The sequence below is a fragment of the Camelina sativa genome, chromosome 8 (genome assembly GCF_000633955.1).
Source record: "Camelina sativa cultivar DH55 chromosome 8, Cs, whole genome shotgun sequence".
Taxonomy (NCBI): domain Eukaryota; kingdom Viridiplantae; phylum Streptophyta; class Magnoliopsida; order Brassicales; family Brassicaceae; genus Camelina; species Camelina sativa.
The window spans coordinates 1,107,708-1,134,246 of record NC_025692.1 but is presented as its reverse complement, the minus strand read 5'-3'; the positions used below and the strand labels follow the sequence as shown (position 1 = coordinate 1,134,246).

General features: G+C 34.6%; 2 protein-coding genes and 2 pseudogenes across 3 annotated transcripts; 3 read left to right on the top strand and 1 right to left on the bottom strand.

Moving 5' to 3' along the window:
* On the top strand, nucleotides 5,459–10,484 carry LOC104709098 (annotated as a pseudogene).
* LOC104705463 (TMV resistance protein N) lies at nucleotides 12,134–17,687 on the top strand. 2 transcript variants are annotated; one of them, XM_019228236.1, is made up of 8 exons: nucleotides 12,134–12,455; nucleotides 12,591–13,058; nucleotides 13,145–14,231; nucleotides 14,326–14,600; nucleotides 14,716–15,597; nucleotides 15,777–16,246; nucleotides 16,327–16,928; nucleotides 17,055–17,687. In XM_019228236.1, exons 3-4 carry the CDS (start codon nucleotides 13,269–13,271, stop codon nucleotides 14,407–14,409), a joined length of 1,047 nt encoding a protein of 348 aa, XP_019083781.1. In that variant the 5' UTR covers nucleotides 12,134–12,455; nucleotides 12,591–13,058; nucleotides 13,145–13,268; the 3' UTR covers nucleotides 14,410–14,600; nucleotides 14,716–15,597; nucleotides 15,777–16,246; nucleotides 16,327–16,928; nucleotides 17,055–17,687. The 2 variants fall into 2 exon arrangements, with proteins under 2 accessions (XP_019083781.1, XP_010419777.2); XM_010421475.2 differs by having other exon boundaries at nucleotides 12,139–12,455.
* Nucleotides 20,241–20,907, top strand: LOC104705462 (glutaredoxin-C10). The gene has a single exon (XM_010421473.2). It carries the CDS (start codon nucleotides 20,326–20,328, stop codon nucleotides 20,764–20,766), a length of 441 nt encoding a protein of 146 aa, XP_010419775.1. The 5' UTR covers nucleotides 20,241–20,325; the 3' UTR covers nucleotides 20,767–20,907.
* On the bottom strand, nucleotides 23,136–26,249 carry LOC104705461 (annotated as a pseudogene).

The window sequence follows — 26,539 nt, the reverse complement described above, 5'->3', positions numbered from 1 at the left end:
TTTTTACAAATCCACAACCAATAACACCAAATTTTTAAAGAGTTTTTAAAAGTCTTGATTGAATAACAACATATTTTACCTAACTTTTAAAGTCATTAAAATTCTTTCTAAATCATAAACCAATATCTTCCTCTTACAAAATTACTTTGATCGAACGAGGACAAATTGAGTTTTTAAATCAAATAGTATATTTTTTTTTTGGTAAGAAAGTGTTGTAGTCATTCTCAACGTCGTGTTTAACGCATTGAGTTTAAACATGATTTTCATCTTTAGATCTGAACTCCAGTATCAAGATATGATCAATTCAACATCATTGGAGATGCAAAGCCACTAGAGGATCATATGAGAGATCTCAAAATTTCAGATTTCAGAAATTAAAACAATTCGTGAGAGTTACATTTTTTTGGTTATATAACTGGAAGTGTTAATAAGATTTAAAATATTCCATTATTTGCACTCGGAAGCAAATTATACATTTATGATGATGATGTTACGTAAAAAAAGACATTAACTTTAAAATAGTATTTGAATATATATATATATATATATTTTTTTTTTCCGAGACAATTTGAAAAGTAATGTTCCCAACATGGCTTACCCAAACTTGATTGTCCTCTCTGTACCTGTGTTCCGCTCGATTGAGCCTTGATCATTTTATTTTATTTTGTCAACCGAGCCTTAATCATTTCTAAACGCAAAAAAAGTCAGCATTTTATGACATGCATTTTGCACTTTGCTTCTTCTCAAGTTTTCTCAAAATAAAACGAGATTTAAGAGCTTACTTATATAACTTGCCACTTGGCACGTGAAGAAGAAAATAAAAAGACATGAGCTGATGACTGATGATTGATGAACAACAGATCGCTCAGTCATAATGGTCATATCCGTCTCAATAGACTAACACGTAGAAAGCATCATTTGTATTGATCTATTAATAATAAAAATCAATCAATATGGCAACGATATGATCTAAACAATAGAATCAAGTTAATATCATTTTTTCTTTGTAAACCAAATTCGTTTTCCAAAACATATGATAAAGGAAGTAAAAAAAAACAATCGTAAATTGAAATTTACTTTACATAATTTATTAAAGTTTATTTGNAAAAAAAAAAAAAAAAAAAAAAAAAAGAAAAATTGGGAGGTAGAGACAAACGGGCTATGGCTCAACTTCATCGGATTTCCCAAAAAGAAATGCGGAGGATTTCTCACTGTTCCATCGATCAGGTAAGGGAACATAGCTGGACCATTCATTAATTTCAGTCCATCTCAATGTTTGTTTCTTCTGACTTACGTGACCGAAGACATCACACGGGAAGGAAATCAAACTCGTTGCAATGGTCTTGTGGCTATCTTTTTAGAACACTGTCGCCAAACTCAACTCTGGCCAATTCTTTTAGACCAAAACCCTGATGATCCTTGATCTGCCTTTCAACCAAACCCAACCTTCTGTCAACCTCCAACAACTCTATGAAGGCCTGCAAATGTGTTCTCCCAGCCTCGCTTAGGTTGTGGATGGAACATCACTCCCGGATTGAATCGCTACAATGGTATATACCGGTTGTCATTACCTTCTTCAAATCTAGGTCTGTTTCAACTACCACCCTATTGCCATCACTTCTAAGGCTTGGATCCTATTCTACCAAGAAAATTTAGCTCGCCCCAAGGAAGATCCAAAGCCTTTAGTTTGTGTTCTAGATCAAGCCTCACCCAATTATAAAACCATAATCACCCTTGTATTGGCCAATGCACTACTTTGAGTAGCTCCTCTCGTGCCGGCGAGAATCACGGCCATGAACCCTCTATCAACGTTGTTTCATCTTTTGACCGTTGATTCGTTCTTGGAAGACCTTTCGATAATTGTCTTCGTCGTTGTTTAAGAAAGAACAAAAATCTCCTTACTTGTAAGAATTATTATTGTCTTTGTTCTGACTAACCCTTCTTTAATAATAAGTTTTTTGATATTACATTATAGTATTAAATTGATGTTCGTGTTTTCATATATATTTTAGTATGATCAGGCGTGGATCACATCATGTATGTCCATCCGAACGTATACATGCTTCTCCTGAATGAAAATTTGGGAATATACAACATTTATTTACAAAAATATTAAATTGATGTTCGTGTTTTCATATCTCTTCATATATACCAATATTCTCATATCTATTTTGAAACATTTCATACCAATATTTTTATTTTTTCACGGGTCTATCTCTTTTTTTCTTTTTGTTTACTTTTTGTATCCAGGAGACATATATAGTACGTAAATTAACGATTTCTTGAAATAGTAGTTTATTTTCTTTTTGATTTACGGAAAAACTATACTATATTATTTTGTTATATCAATATACATTAGTTAGCTAGCTTTCATAAATATAAAGCCTCTATATCGGTTAAGTTTATAAACTGTATACAATAAACTCATAAAATAGGAGGATCTAAAAATTCAAATTTTTAAAAACTTGTGTAAACATAAAAGTGAGAATGCTTAACACACAAGGCAACATTTGTAGTCCCTTGCAACTTCAGCTGATAATTTGCAGTCTCTTGCAATTTCAAATCCGTGTCACAAAACATTTCTATCAGTTGTTATCACACAACTTGACACACACACATCTTCAAGACAAGGCCTAAAGAGACAAAATGCTTCACTATACTAGCAATAGATGATCCAACTAGTAAGACCTAACTCAAGCTCATATGAAACATGAAGCATACCAACTCGAAACTGCTCTACATATGAATGGGATGTCTGATCTCCAGCAAAATGGATATGAGTGAGTAAAGCTCCCCGTTTTCACAATCCAGCCTGTTGGATATGGGCTCTGCTCCCAACATTTGGTAAAGCCCAATTAGAAAATCCACCAGATTTTAGGTCCTGAAGTCATAGATTTGGCCCATCTGGTCGCATGGGCAAAACCGTAATTTGCGGAAGAGCCAGAAGAAACCCTAGGTCAATGACCTACTATAAATACTATAGGTCATTGTCAGAGAAGACAATTCACTTTTTGGGCAAACAGAGAGAAAAGAGCAATTATTTTCGTATTAACTGCGCTTAACACTTTGATTGTCATTTTCTGTAAACCCTCACTTTAATTCTACGTAAATAAAAAGACCAGTTTCGATTTATTCCCATTAAGATTCGTATTATTTATATTGTCGATTTCATACATCAACACAGCCTTTCGACTGAAACAACAAAATAATATTAACCGACTAAGCAGGCCTATTCAAAACATTAGGCATCGGTAATCACCTGAACAGCTTCAATATACAAACATATAAAAAAAATAACCAAATGGAAACAAACTTCAATATGCAATACAACAAAGAGTAGCAATTTCAGTACTATGAGAATCCGTGAAGCAGTATCAGTAAAGTGAGCGATAGAGAGAAGACGTACTCTGAAATCGAATTCCGATATAGTCAATGACATCAACAAAGAACCCAATTTTTCTAAAATCACATAACATAATAATTTCAATAGCCTCAAATAAAGAAGAAGTTGTAGCATGATCTCTAGATCACAGTACCATGAGAAAGAGATCAATGAAAGAAACATGTGGATGTCTCCTCCGTTTGCTTCGGATTGAAAAAATCTCGTCCAATGGCCGTGATGCGATGAGAGAGACGATGAAACTTTTTTTTTTTTTTTTTTTGGTCAAATGAGACGATGAAACAAGAGAGATAAATTAGGAGCGAAGCTCTTTTTTTTTTGTGTCATACACTTATCCAACCAACAACAAATTGACACGTATGGTCACTTGAGGAGATCCAAAAACTCTAAAATTAAACCCGGTTCCATAGTTTTTTTCATTATTATTGAAATTTTTTTTGGACACTTCATACATGGAACACTCTCTTAAACACCCCGTTGGAGATGGTCATGGTCTATAAGATATATGGACAAATGATCATTTTAACCTTTCTCTTTTCCCGTTTCTCATTTTACACTAAAGAAGTCATCATCTTCCATCCTATATATCTCCGAACCTTTCACTTTCCTATTCTATGCATTTAATATTATATACGTAAGACCTCAAACGATAGATGTGTAATGATGGTGCAACTTCAAGTGGAGTTTCTCGAAAGAGACATTAAGACAACAAATACATTATATACGTAAGACCTCAAACGATAGATGTGTAATGATGGTGCAACTTCAAGCTAGGTTTCTCGAAAGAGACATTAAGACAAGAAATACAAATCAAGATTTATTTTAAATTTACCTGTGGTTATCATCAACACCCTAAAATAACGTTGGATACAATTAAATATGCTGATATCAGCATTCAAAAGAGGAACTCTTGTAACAGATCGATGGTAGTTAGAGAATTCATGGCATAAATTTATTTTACATATATATATATACATATTTTTTTTTTTCAGAGTTAAGTTCTCTTTTTTGCAGTTGCATTAGCAGCGTCAATAATACCTAGTAGCAGAGCAGAGTGTGAGGCTTTTTTTGTAGACTTAAAGTTCAGTTTTGTCTCGACGCTTTGAAAATATATATTGATTGTTTTTTTCTTAACGTGCCAACCACTGGATATATATAGCTATCTACGATAGTAGCTAGTTAACAAAGAATAATAATGCTTGCTTTCCCATTTTAGAGAACACATATATCACTGCTCCTAGGATTATGGTTTTTTTGTTGTTGTTTCTAATAACCTCAAAAGGGTTTTTTATGATAATAGTATCTCTTAAGACTATATATGAGTGTTCACATCTTAAATTGATTATTTTTAATTATAATTTAGTCTATCCTTGTAAGTTTTCTTTTTAATGGGTGTAATATCTATTTGTCCAAAAAAAAAAAATGGGTGTAATATCTATATGTATATATCCATTCAAGGCTAATGACAAAAAAAAATAAGAAAAAAGAAGCTAAATACACTTGGATCGTGTCAGTTTGGCAATACATTTTGAAGAGGATTGGATTAGCATAGATTTGAAAACAAATCGTGAGAAAAGCTGCATTATTCGTAACGAGCAAAGTTTTTTGATTTGTTTTGCCAAGTACTAGTAAATTTAACGAGCAAAGTTTTTTTTTTTGCGTGTTGACTTTTCATAACATCTAAAATTTACTACATAAATCAAACACTACACAACCTAGGCTCTTTCCACTCTTCCAGTCATGATTGGAGTATTTATTAATAGAAAGAATTCTTATTTATGCAATTTTCAAAGGAAAACCAAAAGAAAAAAATATCGTTTTCTTATTATTCAATACGTGCATTGTTATATTCAAAGTTACTACTGCCCCCAATCTCCCTATATATATAGTTGCTCTTCCATCTGTCGCAAACCACAACTTTCTACTCGAGTCTAAGGTAACTCATACTTAATTTTCCAACTATATGAATTACAATTTATGTTTCTTACCAATTTTTTATTTATAGTTTTTCTCAAATAAAAAAGTGACACATATTCTCTTGTTGTTATTGCAGAGAGATTTACAAGAGAGCTTGCAGTGACGATTTCCAAGGTAATGGTTTTTTATTGTTGCAAAACACGCTGTTTCTAAAGAAAACAAAATTTTCATTACACAATTCGAAGTCTTAAAAAACTATGAATGAATTATTTCTCGGCTGTTACGTCGTATGGAATTAATTTTTTGAACTTTTTTTCTTTCTCTATTGTCTCCTTGGCTGTTCAATCGGTTTTCTTATTATTAATACGTGGTTTTTTACTTGAAGCTAAACATGATCTCGCAAGTCCCATGGTGGGTTTTCTCACTGATCAGTGTCGTGGTGGTTAGTGCTGTGGTAGGAGGAGCCTATGAAGATCAGACTAAGGTAATATATGACACAGTTAGTTACGTTATTTCTTAATTTCACAATAAGGGCAAAAAGATTGGGCGACGGAATGACTAACATGTATTACATGTATAGGTTTACATAGTCTACCTCGGAGCAGTAGAGCACAGTCATCCGGATCTCGTTACTGCTTCACATATCGGCATGTTAGCATCATTGTTTGGAAGGTACCACAAACCCCAAATCTTTAGACACAAGAAATTAAATGTTGTTGGATATATAATTAAGTACGATACATAAAGTAACTCGACCGTTTTGTGGTTATACTACTGTTACAGCGAAAAAGACGCAAGGGAATCCATGATATACAGTTATCGACATGGCTTCTCAGGATTTGCTGCCCATATGACTGATTGGCAAGCGAGAAAACTTTCAGGTCTCTATATAAAACAGTAAAAGAATTTACAAAACAAATTCTATTGTAAGAACGTAGTTGACAGTTTTTGTCTTCAAAATTTTGTATATGCAGAGCATCCTGACGTAGTTCAAGTGACGCCGAATCATTACTACCAGATGCAAACAACAAGAACCTTCGACTACTTGGGGCTTTACGAAAGCAATCCAAAAGAGCTTCTCCGTGATGCAAAAATGGGTGAGGATGTCATCATAGGCGTCTTTTGTAAAAACGAAGATGCAGCAAATATTGAAAAGAACTTCTATTCTTATTAAGAATCACTTAAACAATCTTACAAGATATGTTTAATCAGATTTACACACAGTCAACACGACTTGTCACTGACCGATTCTTAATCTAACCAAAATCTCTAAGAACCCTAAAAGTTTATTCGCTTAGTTCTCTAAAATTCATTATCCCCTTTTTATGTAAAAACGAAGATGCAGCCAATGTTGAAAAGAACTTCTTTTCTTATTAAGAATCACTTAAACAATCTTACAAGATATGTTTAATCAGATTTACACACAGTCAACACGACTTGTCACTGACCAATTCTTAATCTAACCAAAATCCCTAAGAACCGTAAAAGCTTATTCGCTTAGTTCTCTAAAATTCTTTTTGATCGGCCAAACAACATGTTTGTCCAATAATACAATATATAGGATACCTCCTATGACCTACTTTCCTATTAAAGGATAAGTCCAAATCTTCTTAATAGATATGATAATAACTTGTTCTCTAATCAAAGAGTCTCTAAAAGCACAGCCACGTCACTCGATATCCGTTACGGTTTCTACGTGTCAACCTCTTTTCCAGAGTCCTACAGACCAGCCTTGTAGCAACCAATGTCTTCATGCTTTCATCTTTAACTCAGGTGAAAATTATATCTTCTTTTGATATTATATAGCTTCAAGTATATATGTATAATAGTTTCAGATAATGATTAATATTTGCAAATGTGTCCGCAGGTGTGTGGCCCGAATCAGAGTTGTTCAACGACAGAGGGTTAGGACCGATCCCCGCACGTTGGAAAGGAAAGTGCGTTGACGGTGAAGGATTTGAATCCGAAAAACACTGCAACAAGAAACTAATCGGAGCCCGTTACTACATGCAGAGTCACATCCAGAAGAACAAAACAGAAGGTATAACATCTGACTACATCGAGCAGAAAGAGTTCATGTCTGCAAGGGATAGCTATGCGCACGGGACTCACGTTGCCTCCATAGCGGGAGGTGCCTTCGTCCCGAATGTGAGCAACACAGTTTTCGGAGTGGGGACGGCAAGAGGTGGGGCGCCTAGTGCCCGCATTGCCGTTTACAAAGTCTCTTGGAAAAGAGTCGGCTATGGGGGATGCGCCGCTATGGACATTCTTAAAGCCATGGACGATGCCATATAGGATGGGGTGGACGTGATGTCTCTATCATTAGCCAGGTCCATCCCTGTACTCCCGGAAACAACCAACGATAATGAGATCATATTTGGAGCCTTCCACGCAATGTCAAAGGGTATCCCAGTGCTATGTGCAAGCGGAAATGACGGCCCCACAGCTTACACATTAGATAACATTGCGCCATGGGTAATCACAGTGGCTGCAACCTCGCTGGACCGGTGGTTTCCTATACCGCTCCATTTAGGGAATAATGTTACTATACTGGTAATATAATTAACTATCATCTCCTTTTTAACAAATACACTTGCATGAGACCTAATATAATGTATTACTTTGTAGGCACGAGACCCATACAAGGGATTGGAAATCCAAGCCGATCTTATTTACGTATAGATAGCCTCTACAAGATCACAAGTGCGGCAAAAGGAAAAGTGGCGTTAGTTTTCTTGACGGAAAGTAAAGAAGTTGATTATAATTATTTAGAAAACATTAGCAGATTCGGACTGAAGGCTGTAATCATTGCCTCCACAAGAGATGATAGTGTGGAAGTCGTCGGTTTCCCCCATAATAGTCAATATAGACTATGAACAAGGAGCCACCATGATGAATTAGATAAGTTCCACCAGGATCTTATTATATAAACCTTAGTTTTCAAAGTTAGTAATTTATATGATAGCGACATGTGTCAATTATATCGATAATATTTTGACATATGTGAAAATAAAATTTATTTAATAATTATAAGAAAATTTAAAAATAAAAGGATTACAATTTTTTTTGAAAGTATATAAAACCAAAAATAATCTATTATATCACTAATTCTAATAGGAAAGTTATATATTAAATTACAAATTTCAATAGGAAAATATGTGCAATTAATAAGGAAAATATTTGCAATTTAATTGCAATTATTATTTACTGTAACTAATCATATAATAAAACTAAATTTATACATAAAAGGGATTAACATAAGTAAGACATTTATAAGTTTGTATATAAAAAATAATACTAATTCTAATTTTAAATTAATAATTCTTGAAGAAAATGAATTAAGAAAATTATGCAATTACTTTCTATAATACAATAATTAAATAAATTATACTGTCAATTATTAATCTTAAAAGAAAAAAAATTGTAGATACTCACCTTTACATAAAATAAAATAATTTTCTCATGATAACGTCTTTGAATTTTTGATTAATTTATGATAATGTTGGACAAGTTGTAAAACTATTACTTATGAGATTACAAAATATGAAACAAATATATTTAAGATATTGATACTTTTTTAAAAAATGAGATAAAATTAATTTTCAGTTTTTTTTGAGAATTATGTTTTATTCATTTTTAGTTTTTAAAAAATATTAAGTAGGGTCTAAATTTGATACAATACACATTTTTTTGATATGAAAATTATAAATGTTACTCAGTGAAATTGAGTAAATAGAATTAAAATCTAATTTTATTATCATCTAATAATATATTAAAAAATAGTATTGCATAATGGAGTGTGTGAACTCTATATCCAATTTTTTTTTAAAAAAAATCAAATGAAAGAAAATTAATATTTTAAAAAATTCGATTTTTTCTTATATACGGAGTTAATACGCGGGCCTGATATAGTACGTTTATAATATACTTTCTAATTTGCAGTCACGATTGTTTATTATATTTTTTTTTGTTCTCTTTAATAACAGCTCACCTACCATAAAGATAAGCTCTGCAATCACACTCACTGGTCCACTTGTAGCCACTAAAGTTGCTGTGTTCTCAAGTAGAGGACCCAATTCAGTATCTCCATACGTTCTCAAGGTAAAAAAAAAAAAAAACTTAATCCTGATGTATATCCAATTCTCTCTATATAATTTCATCAACTCATACCAGCGTAATATTCGCAGCCTGATGTAGCAGCCCCGGTGTGGCTATATTGGCTGCTAGCACTCCATCTAAATCAGGTGCCGAGAATGGATTCATTACTCTGTCCGGGACGTCAATGTCCACGCCTGTGGTCGCCGGTGTGGTTGCGCTCCTCAGAGCCATTCATCGTGACTGGTCTCCTGCAGCAATTCATTCCGCTCTCGTCACTACAGGTAGTTATAAAAGGAATCCTTAATTACATACATTATGTTAGATATTTAGATGTAAATATTTAGATGAATGACTCCTTCCTTAATTGATTAAGCTTCCACAACTGATCCTTACGGAGAACCGATCTTCGCTGACGGATTGTCTGGGAAACTAGCCGATCCGTTTGACTTTGGAGGAGGATTGGTGAACCCGACCAAAGCAGCTAACCCCGGTCTTGTCTACGATGCATCCGCAGAAGACTACCTGCGGTTTCTATGTGCTTCTGGGTACGAGGAGACGTCCATCGGAAAAATGGCAAACAGAAGTAGTATGTATCATTGTCCTAGTCCTAGGCCATCGATACTCGAGCTTAATCTGCCGTCAATAACCACCCCTTTCCTCGATGGAGATGTAACGGTCACTAGAACCGTCACCAACGTTGGACCCATCGACTCCAAATATACGGTCATCGTTAAACCACCTTTGGGTGTCGAGATCACCGTAACGCCCAACATACTGTTCTTCAACTCCTTCGTCAAGAAGCTAAGCTTTGAAGTGACAGTCTCCACAACTCACAAGAGCAATTCCATCTACTACTTCGGAAGTATAACTTGGACGGATGGCTCCCACTTTGTCAGTATACCCTTATCTGTGAGGACAGAAAGATTGATGTATTTCAACCATTAAGTTTGGAAACAAAATTATTATCTTATTAACCTAAAGATGCGTACTGTAAAAGCCATCTGTCTATCTCTTGTAATAAAGTTTCGTTTTACATTAAAATTAACGCTCTATAATTGCCTATTGCAAATTATAATTTTGGCGGTATCAATGAACTTAAATGTGAAACTATGAGAAAATAATATGCATATAGTTTAGTGAAGTTAGATGCTGAGATATGGTTCCAGCTAGCAGCAACATCTTGAGAATGACATCTGCAGCAAGATTACATGAATAAAACTAAAGTGAACGGTTTTGTGACGCATGTGTGTTTATTGTCCTATAGTGAACAAAATTTTCCAACATTAACTATTGTATAATACGTTCACATTGACTTTTTAATTAATAGTGGAGTTTTCTAACCTCAATCTTATAACAAAAGGCTGATGAGAACGGTAACTCTTATGTAACTTAAAAAAGAACCATATAAATATGATATTCTATCATTTTAATTTCACAACAAAAAACTCAAAACAATTAGTAGCAAACGCATATTGAAAGCACGGTAATTTAAAGAGAAAATGAAGATATTTCTCATTTTTCTAACCATTGTTTCATCTTGTAAGTTTGTTCTTGGTTACGTACGTTAAATATGTAAAACATAATTTTATACAATTCTAATAGTATATTGTCTGTACACTATTCAGTTTTTTTTATAGGTGTATCAAATATTACGGAGAATTCTAATTCTTCAAAAAGAGAAATTTATTTCTTCCAATCTGGTTGAGAGTCCTCAAACTGAATTTGAGGTAAAGAATGAAGCGGCTTCATACGACACACATTTGAGGTTACCTGAAGACTATATTAGTCCACGACAGTTTTGTTATAGATGTGCTGTTCATTGTTATAAAATGAACCAAATTGTCCAAAATTGTAGTAATAAGGTCTGTCTTTGTTCACCTAAGAGTCAGGGTCCTCAAATTGAACCTGAGGTTAAGAATGAAGCGGATTCATACTGGTGGATCCCCCCTACCGAAACTCCAAGACAATTTTGTTTTAATTGTCTTCGTCGTTGTTTAGGAAAGAACAAACATCTCCTTACTTGTAAGAATTATAATTGTCTTTGTTCTGACTAATCATTGTAATTTTTCTTTAATTAATGATTTATATAATAAAATTTTTGATATTACATTATAATATTAAATTGATGTTCGTGTTTTCATATGTAGTATGATAAGGCGTGTATCATGTATGTCCCATCCGAACGTATACATTCTTCTCCTGAATGCAAATTTGGGAATATACAACATTTATCTACTAAAATATTAAATTAATCTTCGCTCCTATGTTCCCCTCTTCTATGGTTGTAGAAATTAATTGTGACCGATTCGTTTATGGGAAAAGTTTTGTTTGACAAAATTAAACCTTAATGAGCTTCTATTTTTTTTTATTTTTTATACATGAAATTAACTTTATGCATATAATTGGTAACACAAACAAAGTATTACAAGTTGTACAACTTTGAATTTTTACCAATCATAAAAACTTTACCAAAAACTTTATTAAAAGTTTTACTCTCAGTTTTTTTATACAGCTTTTATGTACAAGTATTTCTTACAGCTTTGCACTATTCTATAAAAGCTTACAATTTCAGCTTACAATTTTTCTATACAGCTTTAACTATGTTACCAATCAGACCCACCATCTTCAAACCACAATCAGTCCTAACCAGAGTTAATAATGAATTCTATATCCAACCATGCGGAAGCCACGATGTAATTTCCTAATTATTTTGGACCCTTTAGACTACTTGTCAACAAGGGAATTAATAAGTCAATTGAAGAAGACAACAAGTCAACAACAAGATGCGCGTTTCCTATCCAAGAGTTCAAAGATAAAGACGACCAGATATGTGTTAGAATTAGATGTTCCTGCTACAATTGTTCTCGTTCATCTGAAATTCTGAATATTCTATTGTTTAATCGATTCGTCTTGTTGCTAGTTTCGGATATCAGCCCGGATTCCAATTGTAAGATTTTTCTAGCCGAGTTCTTCTGACACTAAAACCCTCGGGAGAGGGAGAGCCGGAGATATTAATATGCCTATACGAAGAGCTTTTCAAGTAAGTAGGCAAACGATGTCTCTTGCTCTTTGTCAACTTTTGTCTCTCTGTTTCAGATTTAATTCACCGATGATAGAGTATGTCTTCTAGTAATGAATACACTTAAAAATAAAAATATCCCAATTTTATTTTTAGGTATGAACGAAGCCATGAAACAGATTACCGAGCGATGGACCTATGATGTGTTTGCAAGTTTCCATGGACCAGATGTGCGGTATGGATTTTTAAGCCATCTCGTTGCTCGTCTCAGAAGTTCTGAAACGTACATATTCAATGACGATATGGACATACTAAGTGGAGAAGAAATTTCCCGATCCCTGTTTAATGCCATTGAAAACTCCAAAATTCTCCTTGTCATTTTATCGGAGAAGTATGCTTCATCCTCTTGGTGCCTCGATGAACTTTTGCAAAAGTAAACCCGGACAAAAAGTACTTCCAATTTTCTACTACATTGAACCATCCGTTGTGCGCCATCAATTTGGATCATATGATCTAGCTTTTTTTAAACATGAAAGCCGTTACCCAGAGAGCAAGGTGCGAAAGTGGAAGGAAGCTTTAGAAGCAGTTGCGTGTATATCGGGGGTTTCACGTGAATAAAAGCAGGTCAGTTTATCTTCTCTGCTGTTTTATTAGACTGGCTGGATTATTTCTCTTCTTTTTTTTAACAACTAATGATATGCTTTATTCAGGAATGAATCAACCTTCATCGAAGAAATAATTAACCGTGTCGGGAAACTGCTGTCTAGGTCATACTTGCATATACCAGAATATGCTGTTGGTATCAGACTACGTGTAAACCATATTAATGAGATAATGTCCTTTGGTTCGGTTGGTGTCCAAACTATTGGAATCTGCGGAATGGGTGGGATTGGTAAAACAACATTAGCCAAGGCTGCATATAATGAATTCTCAGATCGTTTTGAAGGAACAAGTTTCTTAGAAAACTTTGGAGAATACTCCATGACACCAGATGGTAAGGTTCATCTTAAGCGAAAACTTCTTTCGGATATCATCAAGAGGTATGACACAGAGTGTAAGAACATGGATCACGAAGTGAAAATTAGATTTCGCAATAAAAGAGTACTTGTTGTAATTGATGGTGTTGAAGACATTAAGCAGTTTAATTCTGTCGCAATAGACTTGACCTGCTTTGGGCCAGGAAGCAGGATACTCATTACAACCAGGAACAAGCATTTGCTTGAGCAGCTGGATGTTGCAAATATATATTCACCGAAGGAACTTAACTACGATGAATCTGTTGGTCTTGTAAGTTGGCTGGCCTTTAGAACAGAGAAACCTCCTGAAGGGTTTGGTGAGCTATCCAAAGATTTGGTTAGATACTGTGGAGGACTACCCTTGGCTGTGGAAGTCTTGGCTGCTTTTCTCTACAAGAGAAGCCTTTCGGAGTGGGAAAGCACATTGGAACAGTTGAAACAAATCCCAGATGCTGATATTCAAGCAAAGCTTCAAGTCAGCTTTGATGCGCTAGACGCAGTACAAAAAGATACATTCTTGGATATATCTTGCTTCTTCATCGGGATGGATGAAGACTATGTAAGCTGCATATTGGATGGATGCAAATTATACCCTGCCATAGGACTCAGTGTGCTAAAGGAAAGGTGCCTCATCACAGTCAGTGACAACAAGCTGATTATGCATGACTTATTACGAGACATGGGAAGACAAATTGTGCGAGGACCATCTCGGAATAACTGTGAAGGATGGAGTAGATTATGGGATCCTGACGATGTTATTGATGTATTGGAAAACTATAATGTAAGGAACAAAAGCCCTCTGCGTTAACCAAAAGTTACAAAAGAGACTTGGTATAACATTAATTCCTTAATAAAATTTGCTTGTTCAATATTAGGGCACTGAGGCAATTGAAGGACTCAGCCTGAAGGCCGAAGGTACGCCCGTTGAGAACTTGGAGGTTGAGCATTTTCAAACTTAAAGAAGCTGAGACTGCTACAACTCAGTCATGTACAGCTCAACGGAAGCTATGAAAAATTTCCAAGACGTGTACGATGGCTTTACTGGTTTGGATTTCCTCTAGACTCCATCCCAACAGATTTTCATTTGGGAAGTTTAGTTGTCATGGACATGCAGTACAGCAACCTTAAACGACTTTGGGCTGATCAACAGGTGAAACAATTAGAACAATTTTCTTTTTTTTAAGCTTCCTTTGAAATTAGAAAAAGTATTCTTCACTGTCGAGGTTTGATTATTCTTTTTTCTTTTATGATTATTCTGTTTACAGCGGCCTCTTAAGGACTTAAAATACCTTGACCTCAGTCATTCTCTCCAGCTCACAGACACTCCAGAGTTTTCATTACTCCCAAATCTTGAGAAGTTGCTATTAGTTAATTGTAAAAGTTTGGTTCGGGTTCATAATTCGATAGAGAATCATCGTAAGCTGATACTATTAAATCTAAAAGACTGCACCAAGCTTGGCGACCTTGATAAGTTGAAATCGCTGGAAATTCTCATTATCTCGGGCTGCTCGCAACTTAAGAGATTGGATGATGATTTAGGTCAAATGGAATCCTCGAAAACTCTCAAAGCCGATCATACCGCCACAACGCAAATCCCCCGCCTGAAGAAACTAGAAGTAATATCTCTTGAAGGCTGCAAGGAGTTACTGAAAGACAGAGACCAAACACATTCTGTTGGAAGCCCTCAAGCGGCTCTATCTATTCCGCCCTCATTATTAAACCGTCCAAGCTGCCTGAAGACTTTACGTTTAGGGTTCTGCAATCTATCTGATGATTTTTTTTCCAATGATGATCTTGGGAGTTTGTCTTGTCTCGAGGAGCTTGATCTACAGGGCAACAACTTTCGTAGTTTGCAAATGGATTTTGTGGGTCTTTCAAGTCTACAGATTCTTAAAATGGATGGTTGCTCAGAACTTCAATCCATGTTTAGTTTACCAAAAAAGTTGAGATCTTTCCATGCGAGCAACTGTACCATGTTGGAAAGAACTCAAGACTTATCAGAATGCTCGGTGTTACAATCGTTGCACCTCACAAACTGTTTCAACCTTGTTGAGACGCCGGGGCTACATAAACTAAAAAAAGTTGGTGTCATCCACATGGAAATGTGCAACCGCATATCAGCTACTCACAGAGAAAGAATCATGCAGGTTTTATTATATATCTCTCTATATTTTCCTAAACTATTGAATTGATTCAGTTTATGCTAAATTGGTTCTTGTTTTTAAATATCAAATGATTGAGCAACCTTTAACTCTTTAACTCATAGTTATTGTCACTATGAAAGTGTCGTTAGTTATGATTATAAGATTGATCTTTTGTGTTACAGGGTTTGGCAGTGGGTGATAATGGGGAAATTTTTATCCCGGGATCAAGCCTTCCTAACTGGGTTAGCGTCAAGAATGAGATGCATTCAATCTCTTTTATTGTGCCTGAAACTTTGAATCCTGCTGATCTGGTCGGATTTACCTTGTGGGCACCATACGTGAGTCAACAAAACGATGTGATGTCTGAATACTCTCCAAAAATCTAAGTGAAAATTCAGACTAAAACTGAAAGTCGTGAATTGACGCGTAATCCAGCAACAGATCACATACGTATGTACCATGAAAAACACATTTGGCAAGGTTACTTTTCAAACGAAGATTTCTTTTTGGAAACAGTGGATCAAGTGGAAGTTTCTGTGGATTTTGGAGTTCAAGTCACCATTCTTGAAACAGGACTAACTCTTTCTTACAGGGAGAAAACAATAAGTAAAGATCTTGAGATAGTGGAAGAAAGCCAAAGTAGACCTCACAAGTAAGATATAACAAAGAAAACCATACAGTAACTCTCGCTATGATTTTTGGTTTCTCATTTTTTTTTTTTGTGGATTCCAGGAAACATAATGATGCAGCACCATCTACTATCTTCTTATTTTCCATATATTTATGTTTATTTATTGTCTTGTTGGGTTTTTTATTATTCTCGTTTGGCTTTTAAGGTTAAGTCGGTTTGAACATTGTTTGATGTTCAAGCTTAGACATCTAGGGTTAATTATTTAGAAGAGTATAAATGCTCTTAGCTATGTATCGTAAACGGTGGTTGTTTTGATTTTTAATAAAAAGAGAAAGCTTTTCTAAAACCGAAGTCTTTGAATTCAACTCTCTTTCGATCCATTGATACGTAAGAAAGCTTGAACTCCGAGCAACGATCGTTAACTTTTGATCCCTTGATTCTTGAGTTCTCAATCGTTATTGTTACAGTACATGTGGACTGCGATGATAGTATCAACATTGTGGAGACAGGGTTTTCTCTTGCTTTGGTGATATCCAGTTTACACACAAAGTAGATAAACTTCGATATTATGGTGACGACGTGATGTTGTTTTGTTAAAGGGAAAAGTCTGAGAAGCATTTGTACGTACAATTGTATATGCTCCCATTGAAGACAAACCGGGAGAGACATTTTATGGTTGTGGCATTTTCCCAGAAATTCCCAGGTACTACTAAATTTTTTCTCGATTTACTTCTCAGAAGTAGTTAGCTCATTTGCAAGTAAATGGGTGAGACTGGGATCACGATGCTAGCCAAGGGTGATTCTAATTAATTTTTATGTCTTTCTGAAGGAACATATTTCTTAGAAAATTTTAGAGATCACAGTGAAGTATCACACGAAAGGAAGTGTCTGGAGTCGCAAGCCAAAGACCTATTTGGCAATGGCAAGGACACTTTTTAAATTCAACAGATCGGATTTGCATGTATCAGTGAAAAGCATATTTGTCAAGGACACTTTTCAAACGAAGATTTCTAATAAGAAACAGAGGATCAAGTGAAAGTATCTGTGGAGGCCACCATTCTTGAGACAGGAGACAGAGTAACCCTGCTTACAGAGACGAAGTCAAAACTCCCAGATTCAAACAACTGATGAAGTTGAGGCATGAATTTCGAAAAGAGTAAAATCACCAGTTGACTAAGTTGAGTCTTCTTCAGATTAAACCACGTGAAAGTGGAGGAAAACAATTATATTCCTCCCATCTGAACTCGAGTGGATTTTTTTTTTTCCGAGCAACTTGTTGTCCTTAGATCTTTAAGAAAGTGGAATAAAACAGAGTCCAGAGTTTTCGTAGCAAAGGGGTAAGCTTTCTTATTCCCTCGAACATGGGCAAGTATATTTAGTTTGATTATATAAGTCTCACAGCTACAAAAGGTTCTTTCTGCTTTTAAAAACCTTTTTCCTCTAGTTGTGAGCAAATTTTTCAGATCTAAATTTCTTAAGTCTCAACAGTGTAAGATATGAACTTCGATTTTCAAAATCCTGGTTCTCGGTACTGTGAAGAGCTATTGGCGTATCTTTTTTCTTCGGTCTTACTTCTACACTACATGACTTCAGACGTCATGTTAACTGGCATTATAAATAATTTATATGTCTTGAAATACAAGAAAACGAAAAAAAAAACAAGAGTGATCNAAAAAAAAAAAAAAAAAAAAAACAAGAGTGATCTCCAGTGGTCTTTTCAAATAGATAGAGGATTTGTTAATGTGGGTTAAAATCAAATATCAAATTTTACATACACGAAAATGAATGTGGTTTATTTTTAATCAATATAAACGTTTTAAATAACAAAATTGCTATATTTCACTAGGCATTGGTTTATTTCTAACCAATGTAGACGTTTTAAATAACAAAATATCTCTACTTTTTCACTAGGCATTGGATATTAAGTCCGAGTTCCCAGAGATTTATTCCGGTTATTAGAGGGAGAAAAATAAAACTCTGGTCACTATATTAGAAAGAAACATGATTGTTAGTGCTTTGGACATAATAATTCAACTATGGCACCAACACGACGCAGACGTTAAAAGAAAAAGAAAAAAAAAATACATAAACGTGACGCAATCCGAAGTTGACAGTTTTTTCTCGTTGTGAAGAAAAAAATTACAGAGGCAAGTGGTCGGTCCATGATGTCATCATGATCTGAATCTGTCGACCCATTAAGTGCTTCTTCTGCATTTGTTATATAAACTCATAATATACTTGTATATTAAAACATTATTTAAAAAAGATTTTGGTTCTTCAAAATAGAAATTATAAGTAATTACGACATCTTTAAAAACTATGAGAATAAAACTAAAACTTGTTTACATTCAAAAAAAAAATATTTAGATAAAAGAATTTATTTATAGTTATCTAAATCGTGATTGTTTCTTGATTTTGAGTTTTTTTTCTTTTTTTCTTGTCAATATCCTAATAAATAGCTTCCGAAAGTATACATGGAAAAATCTGACTCTAGTGCATCTTCCACTACAATGAGTCAATGACAATTTAAAAGATTGAATATTAAAGATTCACGTTTGGTTGGTTAATATTCTTTTGGAATATTCTCACTTGTTCATTGCCAGTTGCAATTTGTCACTGAATACAATACTTTGTTAAAGTCGCACCAATAATCACATTTTGACTAATACTTACTAGTTATATTTAACTTCAAACAATTCAACTAATAATTAGGAAAACCATGCATGTCATGATATACAACATTTACAAATCAAATAAGAGTAGTCATTAAAACATCTAAATAAGATATAACAGAAATAGTACTTTTATTTATAATTAACTTCTTCAGCAATTACGATTTTATGATATGTTATGTATGATCAATCTGTCCTTTATATATTATTTAATAATCATAAAAATATTTTGGTAAGATACCGTTGTCAACGTTAGCTGAGACATGGTCTGATGATTCTGATATCTGATGACGTCAAGTGTCACCAATTTACCCTGAGTTAAAACAAATCAAATACGTCAGCATCATTTATAATTGCTTCGACCCCCTTATTGTCCATGGCCATGTGACAGATCTTTCTCAAACGTACTCTTCATCTACGGTGTGCTACACGCTCCATTTATATCAATCAAAAACTATTATTGAATGTGCTATATAATGTTTAAACCGAATAATTCAAATGATTGTTATTAAACACGGAGATGGTTACCTAAAAACTTGTTCGCACATGAGCAAACCAAATTTTGAAAATAGAGGACATATTATAACCATTCTTTTTACAGAGAGGCAGAACGTAACAAACCACCGTAGAATCGTATTCCATTTTTGTCTTTTGTCGCATTCGATTAAAAGAAAAAACATTATTATCGATCGTGGGATTCAAACATTAAACAACAACAAGTCGTAAGATTAACGATGATGTTTGCCCGTAATAGCGTAAACACCAAGCTATATACAAATATTTCGAGGATCTCGTCCTCCTCCACGTACGCCAGATTTCATGGAAAAACTCAAAACCAAAACGTGTTCCTTTTTGTTTGGGTTTTTATCCCTTCTATATCAATATTTTTACATACTATATAACATAGTTGTATTAATTAGTATATATAGTAATATACATTAGTTGTAATATCGTACATGCATGTTTACGTTACATAAATATATAATTTGTTTACAATATATGTGTGAGTGAGGGCATCCACATAACATTTTCATAAAATAAATACAAAACCCGCTGATTTTAGGGATATTATATTTTTCCCTACTAAAATTCTTTGAATTTTTAAAATTAATTAATGCTAATTAGAAGCCAAAAACCATTATCAACTTTTATATACAGAACTTAGTTTAAAATTAAGAATTTTTAGACTAAGCTATGTATGTTCAATTGTTCATTCGTAAATAAGATGCGACCAAGCTGACCTCGAAAACAAATTTAGAAATGACCAAAACAATTATTTAAGGGAAAAAACAAATGAAATAAATAATTAGCTAATGGTTACGTCATTATAGTGACACCCAATTTCTCCATTTATGGTCGCTCTCATCTCGCGTTGACATCAACAAATCTCCCACTCTCTCTCTTTCTCTCCCTCTCTCTTTCTCTCTAATGAAGACGATGCGAGGTCTACGAAACTGCTCAAACGACGCCGTAACGCTAGACCTGACGGTTCATCCTCGTCCTCCTCCTCTTTCACCAGCACCACCAACAGTCTCCTCCTCCACCGCCTCGACAAGCCTGTCGTTCGACGAAGAGGAGACGTCAGAGTCAAAGATCGGACGGCTGATATCAGAGCATCCAGTCATCATATTCACTCGATCTTCCTCATGCTGCATGTGCCACGTCATGAAGAAGCTTCTGTCTACCGTCGGAGTTCACCCAACGGTGATAGAGATCGACGAGGGAGAGATCGCTTACCTCGCAGTTGAAGCTGCTCCGGTGCTCTTCATAGGTGGTGCTTGTGTCGGTGGGTTCGAGTCACTTGTAGCACTTCACCTTAGTGGTAACCTTATTCCTAGACTCGTTGAAGTCGGTGCCTTATGGGCATAACTGTATTTCCCTTTTAATGTTTTTTTCAGTATTAGCTGATCATTTATAACTAATTATGAAAATCTGATAATCATAGTTTAAGAAGAAAAAAATCCATTGTAAATTTCCGTTGAAAATCTGAAACATAAAAATGTTGTAGTATTTTTTTTTTTCCTGAAATCTTTTTACCAGCTGGGTTGTGTACTTGTGTTGTTTAGGTTATCACGTGTGAGATTGATTCCATCATAATTATAATATATATGAATTATTTTGCGTATTGAATTTATACATGTTTGATCGATTTGAGAAGAAAACAAAAAGTATTATGCTGATGTCTGTCTGACAAAGTCCGTATATATAGTTCTGTTTCTAAATACAAATAGTTTTATTGGTGATCGATATTTTCCATCTAGTAAATTTCTGATATGAGATTTGGCAAATTTTCTTCATTAATTTGGGGAATGAAACTGAACAAAAAAGAAGACATTATTATATAGTACAACTATGTCATCGATGACCGGTCTCTCTATTAATTATTGACCTCGAAAATATGAACAAATTACTATTTTTATTATTATTTATAATGTTATGTTTAAAATAGAATCCGTTGATTACCACGGAATCTGACTGCTCTCTTTTGACAAATTTGGTATTTGAGTATCTGGTTTTTATTTTATTTTATTGTTGTGATCGTAAGGAGATTTTGGCTGAAGAATCTTTAGGTTGTAAAAGTAGGTGTCATTCGCAATTATTGCACTATCACTCCCGTTGAATTCTTCTTCGATACGTGAGACAATCTCTCTATTTACTATAATTTCGATTAATGAATTCACTCACTATCCATGTGTAAAAAAAGTATGTTTATTGAATATTTTTATCGTTATCAACTCAACCACTCAACACTAGCTCACGTATTTGAGAAATCAATCTACAATCGATTGTATTTGTCTCTCTTCGGTTAAAATACGATTCACCTAAGCTAGACGAATTTTGCCAAGATGCATATGCTTTTCATTTTGTCCCTATTAGTGAGCTTTCATACATGCATGTTAGTGCTAATTATTTTTATATAAATATATGATTTTCCTTTTGCAGAAAACTTTTGCACGTCAAAAACAAACAAAAAAAAATTACTCTTAGATCCGTACCTACCCAACACCCCGCAACATAAGATATGGGAGCTCCTCAGTGGTGGGGTGGGGTTTGGTTAACATTTGGGGAAAACAAGTTCTTTTTCTCCATTGAAACATCAAAATCGTTTTATGGGGTTTTTTTTTTTCTTTTTCTTCTTTGTACAGTATATGTAGTAAAATAGTTATATAGTAAGCTTCTTTTTTGCAAAAACGAAAATAATCACGCAGTTGTGTTATATATAATGTTTTTTTCTTTTCTTTTCCAAATCAGGTCATTGCAGTTGTACTGCTGGCTGCTGCTCTAACCGCAGCAAGGGCATATAACCCATTCAAAGTATGCTAAGACGAAATTTTTTTTTTTTTTTAAACGGGGTCAACTTGTATAAAGCCATGAATATAATATGTTTTAATTATTGTAAAGGCAGAGTAAGCAATAACCAATGAGAGATGAATGATGTAATGCACAGACATTTATATATAACGACAATATTAAAAAGAGAGATGCCTAAAGAAACGAAATGATTAAAAGGCAACATTAAGTGAAGGTGAGTTTACAATGGCCACAGTTTAAAGGATATCGGAAAAGACATGTGTATGATTAACCTATGCATTCTTTGCTTTCTCTCGATCTTGAGAGACATCTCCACCACAAAATTAAGACAGGGCACTGGTTAAAATCCAAATGATTTATTTTGATATATAAACAAGTTGGCAACCTCTTTAAGATAAAAAATATCTCGATTCAAGAGAACACAGAGGGGATAAAACAAGGGTGAAATGACGCCAAAATGACGTGGTGTAAATTTTCGTAAATAATTGTGGACTTTTTTTTGTATGTGTTTAAGTGTTTTGTAAAAATAGTATGAATTTTCAACGTTATTTCAAAAACTATCACGTAACATAAATATATGATCTTTAACAAAAAAAAGAAGAAGAAGATAAATATATGATTTATTTGCGAAAATGTTACCACATTATTTGTTTTCTTCCTTATATTATCCAAATTTATGCTATCTTAGCAAAGAAACCCAAAAAAAAAGTTTTAAAAGATTTTTTTACTTTACAAGGCTATCATGTGTTGTGCTTGAACATGGACACTCTCTTATAAATCTGAGCTCATACACCACTCACCCACCACTATTGAACTGGCCACACTAATTTTATTATAATTCTAACAATTTATATAGTTATAATATGTTGATATATACTTGATAGGGATGTTATATAAAAATAAATACGGAAAGAAAAATTGATTAATTGTCCTTTCATCATAACAGGAAGCAACCAACTCCCTCTAATGGTATCCTTTTGATGTATAATTACAGTGGAAGTTAAAAAATGACAGTAAAATAAAAGATTAAATTACAACAAATATGATGATGAACTATAGATGTACATATGAAGTCAAATTCAACAAACTAAACTAGAATATCATTTAAAAGTACCAAAGGCTTATCATAGCATTTTTTATCTCAAAGAAATTATAACACAACCACACCAATCGCCCCAACCTGATCTGTGACGGACTGATCCCGGATCAACTTGCAGGATTTCGGACCACCACCACATTTCTATACAAAGATACATAGTTCTTAGTTATTACATATCTCAGTAGTTCGTACCAAATTAAAGGATATATGAAACATCTGGTTGGATGTTCAAAAGGTAGCTGTAAGTCTGTAATCATTACCATTTACCAACATGACTACTTAAGTTACGTTTGAATTGATTTGTGCTTGTCTCATGCTCCAAGCTTCCAAAGAGGACATGGTCACACCTTTTGTTCCATGATTGAACACGTAAAGCCTAGATTCTTCACCTATTGCTATTTTCGGATAAACCCTAGACGTTATCACACTTCTTCCTTCTCCCCCAAAGCTCTCTATAACCGAGTGATCAATCTAGAACCCAAAAACGTTTGACATTCCACGGTGATATTGAAAAATGTCAAAATTAGGGTTATACTAATAAATGAAATTTGCAAATAGATAGTATTATTTTTTTTGTATCTTACCAAACATCTTAACGAGATCTTTTCATGTCTTGGGTCGATATCAAGGACTGTTCCAAATGTAGCTTTCTCAATGTTGTCTCTCAATGAAGACCTACATGACCATAATAAAAAGAATGTTAAATCACACAAGATCAGATAGCGTACGTACATATACTGTCTTGAAGTTTTGATCCAAAGTCAAAAAAAAAATTTACTTGCTCTCATCGCTGCACATCACAACCGAATATCCGTTCCCACGACGAAGAACTCTAAAGAAGATTGCAGTGTGCTCTGCTAAATCATTGCTAGCCAATGCTAACAATCCAAAAGGACCGTAAATGCCTCTAACCGATGCGCTGTAACCAGCTGTAAAAGTCGCTTGATCAACTTCCTCTGAATCCAAAATCTCGGGATCGTTTTCTAGATCACGTAAATCAAAAGCTACTTCTATGTCGGCCTTTAAGAAAAACAAAAAAAACAAAAAAAGGAAGATAAAATTCGTTAATACAAAAGAATAAAAAGCCAAAATGTTAATTACAAAATCATACACGAAAAAAGTAATCTATAACTATAATATACTTGATTATATCTTTTTTCCTATTTAATGTGGGATTGCTAGTAATTAGTAAATCATAATAAGGAAACTGACTTGTGATGCAGTGATGCCAGAGATTTCAAGAACAGAGCCGCTTTCAAGTTGTTTGTTGTACAAGCTAACATTTTTGGCTCGGAGATTGTTAATTTCCTCGACTGGCCATTGCATCAACTTCTTTCCACTTCTTTCCAGCCAAATCTCCCTTGGGAGACCCTAAGAAGGAAAGTAACAGATTCATGAAGAAAACAAATTTTTTTAATTTTATTAATATTGGTAGGTATAGAGGCCTATAGGGTTTACCATAATTCCAGCCCATCCTTTCACAATATCATCTTCATTGCTATCTTTCTCCATAATCCATCCCCATGAGATCCTCCTATTCTTAGCGCTATCAAAGAAGGCCTTGGACGCGTATAGATTTCCGTAATCATATCTCAAATCATCAGCTGTGTTAGTGAACTCGGAATCTGCGGAAAAGATTTCTGTCTCGGAAGTATATGTACCAATGACATAGCAATCACTGCCTCCAAAACTCGCCTTCAACACATGCCTCACACTAGAATTGTTCACCGAAGTATCTAAACCCTCTCTTCCCGTAACTGACACGGGGAAAAAGTCTGGACATTCCCACATTCCGGTGATTTGTGATTCAAGTAAAGCCACCGGATACTTTGTCCACTGGAAAAAATCATCACTGTGGTACAAAATCGCCATCCCTTTATCACTATCTTTCTCCGAGCTCCAACAAGAACTCTCCATCTCCCATCTTGACCTTGCCACGCCGTAGTTGGGTCACGGAAACCATCAACGGGGACGTTACTAGGTGGAACCATCACAGGGTTGCCTTTAGCCTTTACCCACTCACGAAGCAAAGGGTCAGACGCATCCTTAGGTTCCGCAAGAACTGTCACCTGGTGTTTATTGGTGTCGCTTCCTGTGTACAACATTACAGGTTTGCCATCAGGGAGGATCGTGGCGGATCCTGACCAGCAACTGTTGATGTCAGAGGGATCTGAGGGATAAATGGCTGGTTCAAGTTGGATCCAGTTGACCAAATCTTGTGAAACAGAGTGTCCCCATACCATAATGTCCCCAAAATATGGAGCCAAAGGGTTGTGTTGGTAGAACAGATGGTAGAATCCTTTGTAATATAATGGTCCTGGAACAACATATCAAGAAATATTTTGGTCCCGTTCGTTTTAAAAAAAAAAAATCTAGCATTCATATTCAACTGCTACACGCAGTATCCACATATAGCGTCTAGATGTTGATCGCCTTTAAACCTAGTTTTTGCAATTAGATGCCGCCTTTGGATGTAAACTTGATCGTTTGTGAAAAATTATGAAAACTATTTTATCATGTATGCAATATTGGATTCCCTGTGATTCAAATAAAAGATACAGTAGAGTTTTTACCGTTGGGATCTTCATATTCCAAGATGCATCCAAGGACCAGAAGCGCAACAACAAAAAAAATTAACACAAATATTAATTATATCTTTATGTAGGTACTGAAAGCATTGATATTGCACATCGGATCAGAGAAAATAAAGACGAAAAGAATCATAACCGTTGAGCCAATTTTTGTGAGCTTGAAAATGGAAGGAAGTTCGGTAAGGTTGGAAGTTGCCATAATCATCGCAAGAAGAAGCTTCCATTGATGATAGAGGCAAAAGAATTAAAGTAATGAGGAAGAAGGTTTCGTTGTACTTTACAGTTTCCATGTTTACTACCTCTTCGTATGTCCTAAGGTTAAAGTAACGAGGAAGAAATTCTCAAAGTATATTGTATTTTTGTTAAGGTTGTAAAATATATTACATCGACCAGCTGGCAAAGGAGGTTATCCTTTTTGTTTACTTTATCTTTTGTCGGCTTCAACTTTCGTTTACAACCGTGGAAACATTTCCAGATGGGGTTACCATAATTTTGTTTGGTCGATCGTCTTTGTTTGTTTATGAAAGAATTCATCCACTCAAATGTAATCTACTGATCTATACGATCGATTCATGATAACAAAATACGTGGCATAACTTTACCAAAAAAAAAAAAACGTGGCATTACTTTATTCCTGGAA

Coding starts and splice junctions, on each gene's coding strand:
- LOC104705463 (XM_010421475.2), top strand. CDS start 14,553: ATGGACATGCAGTACAGCAACCTTAAACGACTTTGGGCTGATCAACAG. Junction 14,601..14,715: donor GACTTTGGGCTGATCAACAG/GTGAAACAATTA, acceptor TTCTGTTTACAG/CGGCCTCTTAAGGACTTAAA. Junction 15,598..15,776: donor ACAGAGAAAGAATCATGCAG/GTTTTATTATAT, acceptor TTTGTGTTACAG/GGTTTGGCAGTGGGTGATAA.
- LOC104705462 (XM_010421473.2), top strand. CDS start 20,326: ATGAAGACGATGCGAGGTCTACGAAACTGCTCAAACGACGCCGTAACG.